The sequence below is a fragment of the Sinocyclocheilus rhinocerous genome, unplaced genomic scaffold, assembly GCF_001515625.1.
Source record: "Sinocyclocheilus rhinocerous isolate Xijiao unplaced genomic scaffold, SAMN03320098_v1.1 scaffold235, whole genome shotgun sequence".
In the NCBI taxonomy this organism is placed as follows: Eukaryota; Metazoa; Chordata; class Actinopteri; order Cypriniformes; family Cyprinidae; genus Sinocyclocheilus; species Sinocyclocheilus rhinocerous.
Window position 1 is genome coordinate 632465 of NW_015646367.1, and position 2707 is coordinate 635171.

Below are 2707 nucleotides of genomic sequence, written 5' to 3' on the forward strand. Positions count from 1 at the left end.
AATAAATACATAATTGATATATATATATATATATATATATATATATATATAATGCTAAAAATATGATGAAATTAAATTAGATTAATATTAATGAAAGTTGTTGTTGTTGTTGTTCAATTTGAAGGAAAAAAAACACCAGTGCAATCAGTAAATGTACTCAATAAAACCAGAAATGTGTATTTAAAAAATATTTTAAATTCATTATTTTATCATTTTGATTTATTTTGCTTGTTGCATTTTATTTTTATAGTTCATTTTTAATTTTAATAATAATAAAAAATAAATCATTAAAATATAAACTTTTTAGTTATTTTATATACATGTAGTGTATTTTATAAGCTTTATATGCGTTATACCATATAAATAACCATACTGTTTATTCTAGCTACTTTTCATGAAAGATACAGTAAATTATTAAAAACATTTTCAATTCATTCTTTTTTTTTATCATTTTACTGTATTTTACTTGTTGCATTTTAATTAGTTATTTACTATCATTTATTTTAAATGTAATTATAATAAAAAGATCAGCCATTAAAAAATTAAACTTTTTAACAATTTTAACTTTATTTAAATTCTGGTTAAAATTATTTGAATTTATTTTTTATGTTAATACAATTTGCATTATGGTTTATATGCACTATACATAGATTTATCAAAGTTTACAAAATGCTTTTAAATTAAAGTAAATGAAAACAATGTTTGCAATCCATTTAACTTGCATAATCTGACTTATCTTGAATTTTGAACATCAGCCAATATATATATATATATATATATATGTACTCAATAAAACCAGAAATGTGTATTTAGAAAATAAATAATCTATTGAGATTTCATATTGCCTTAACATGTAGCACATTAGCACAAGGTTTCTATGTTGACCAGCTTTCTCTCTCTCATTCACCCTATTCACGTCTGCTTCTCTCTGTTCTTCTAGGGCCCGGGGCCGTGTACGGCGGAGCGGCGTCTCTGAACGGCCGTTTATCAGGAGTCGGCCTGTGGATCTGCCTCTCCATCTCTGTTCTGATGAAGGTCTAAAACTTTCCCGCTTCGGAAGGAGTCTTTAAATACGAACCCATCACTGTGAACAAAAAGAAATTATGCATTAATCCAGGAGCCATCACTACATCACTCGGTCATTCCTTCCTCTTCCCATTCACGCCCGGTCGTATATCACCGCTTCACTCCTCCCTCCCGTCGCCAACGATGGTCACCTTTTATCGTCCAAACCTGAAATGTGATGCAAATGATGTGAACGACAAGTGTAATGCCAGTTGGGTGTCTCTTGATGTGCGTGCTGGACATGCTGGTTGTTAAGTGACGTGTCGACGATGACGGTTGCGATGTCCGGGTGACCCGGTCAAAGCTGTTCCCCAGCGGGCCCGTCGGATCCCGACACAGAGATCCGAGCTGAACGGTGGTGCATTCTGACGTGCGTAGCTACTATGAATGATGTCAAACCACATGTTTTCTTTCTAGCGAGGAGGGCCGTGTCATCTCGGCCCCTCGTTTGCGTTCGTTTGGGCTCTCGACCCAAAGGAAACATCTGACCCGCGTCCAGCCCTCATATTGTCCTCAGTCTGTCCATCACTCAGATCGTCGGTCCTTCACACTCAGTGTAAATATATATGCAGTAGAGGCCCCTCATTCCAGCGGCAAAAACTACATTTCCCATCAGCCTCTCTGTTTCAGCCTTTCGGCTCGGAGGATATTGCTGCCTTTAAGTCACAATGGAATGGTCGTATTTACGAGATTTACAACCGAAATGTCATTATTAGCCGAGAATCATTGGTATTGATCGTAAGAAGTTTAGTTTGTACACATTTAGTGTTGTTTTCTTGTGTTTGACGGAAAGTTAAAAAAGAGAAGTGCTTTAAATTACTTTTCAAACTCGTTGCAAAGTATAAAAAAAAATAGATGTAGTGTTGGAAATTAAAGTATTTGGACACTTTTTGGTTGTCGAATGTTGGTTAATAAAATAAACGTAAAAAAATATACAGCTGTAGATGTCACTCATCCGCTAAAACTCATTTTTAATATGCAAATACAGTTTAGAAAAGTCCGAAAGAGTGCAACTTTTCCGAATTATTTGAATGCATCATTGCAACTCATTAGTAAGAGTGCAACTTTTCATAATTATTTAAATGCATCACGGCAACTCATAAGAGTGCAACTTTTCCAAATTATTTGAATGCATCATTGCACCTCATAAGAGTGCAACTTTTCCGAATTATTTAAATGCATAATTGCAACTCATTAGTAAAGAGTTCAACTTTTCATGATTATTTAAATGCATCACGGCAACTCATAAGAGTGCAACTTTTCCGAATTATTTGAATGCATCATTGCAAATTAAAAGTAAGAGTGCAACTTTTCATAATTATTTAAATGCATCAGTGCGACTCATAAGAGTGCAACTTTTCAGAATTATTCAAAAGTGTCGTTGCAACTCGTAAGTAGGAACTTTCCACAAAGACTTGAAGGCAGCAGAAGTTTCTGGCGTCTCCTGGCCTGAAACGGTTCATTGACTTCTTGTTGCTTGTGGATAGCATGTACCGGTTAGAAATGTCCCTCTTGTGACCTCACTTCCTGCACCGACCCCGTTTAACCCCCTGCACTGTGTACATTTTAATCTGCAAGGTTAACTGCTATTGCTTTTTTGGTGTTAATAATGATTATAAGGATGATGATGATGATGACAATG

At 34.7% G+C, this 2707-nt stretch overlaps 1 protein-coding gene across 2 annotated transcripts in view; it reads left to right on the forward strand.

Moving 5' to 3' along the window:
• Positions 1–1920, forward strand: part of iglon5 (IgLON family member 5) — a 187888-nt gene extending 185968 nt beyond the window's left edge. For both annotated transcript variants that reach the window (XM_016511722.1, XM_016511720.1), the window contains one exon: positions 941–1920. In XM_016511722.1, coding sequence (XP_016367208.1) covers positions 941–1041 — 101 coding nt within the window. In that variant the 3' untranslated portion in view covers positions 1042–1920. The remainder of the gene's footprint in view (positions 1–940) is intronic.
• The last annotated feature ends 787 nt before the right edge of the window (positions 1921–2707 follow it).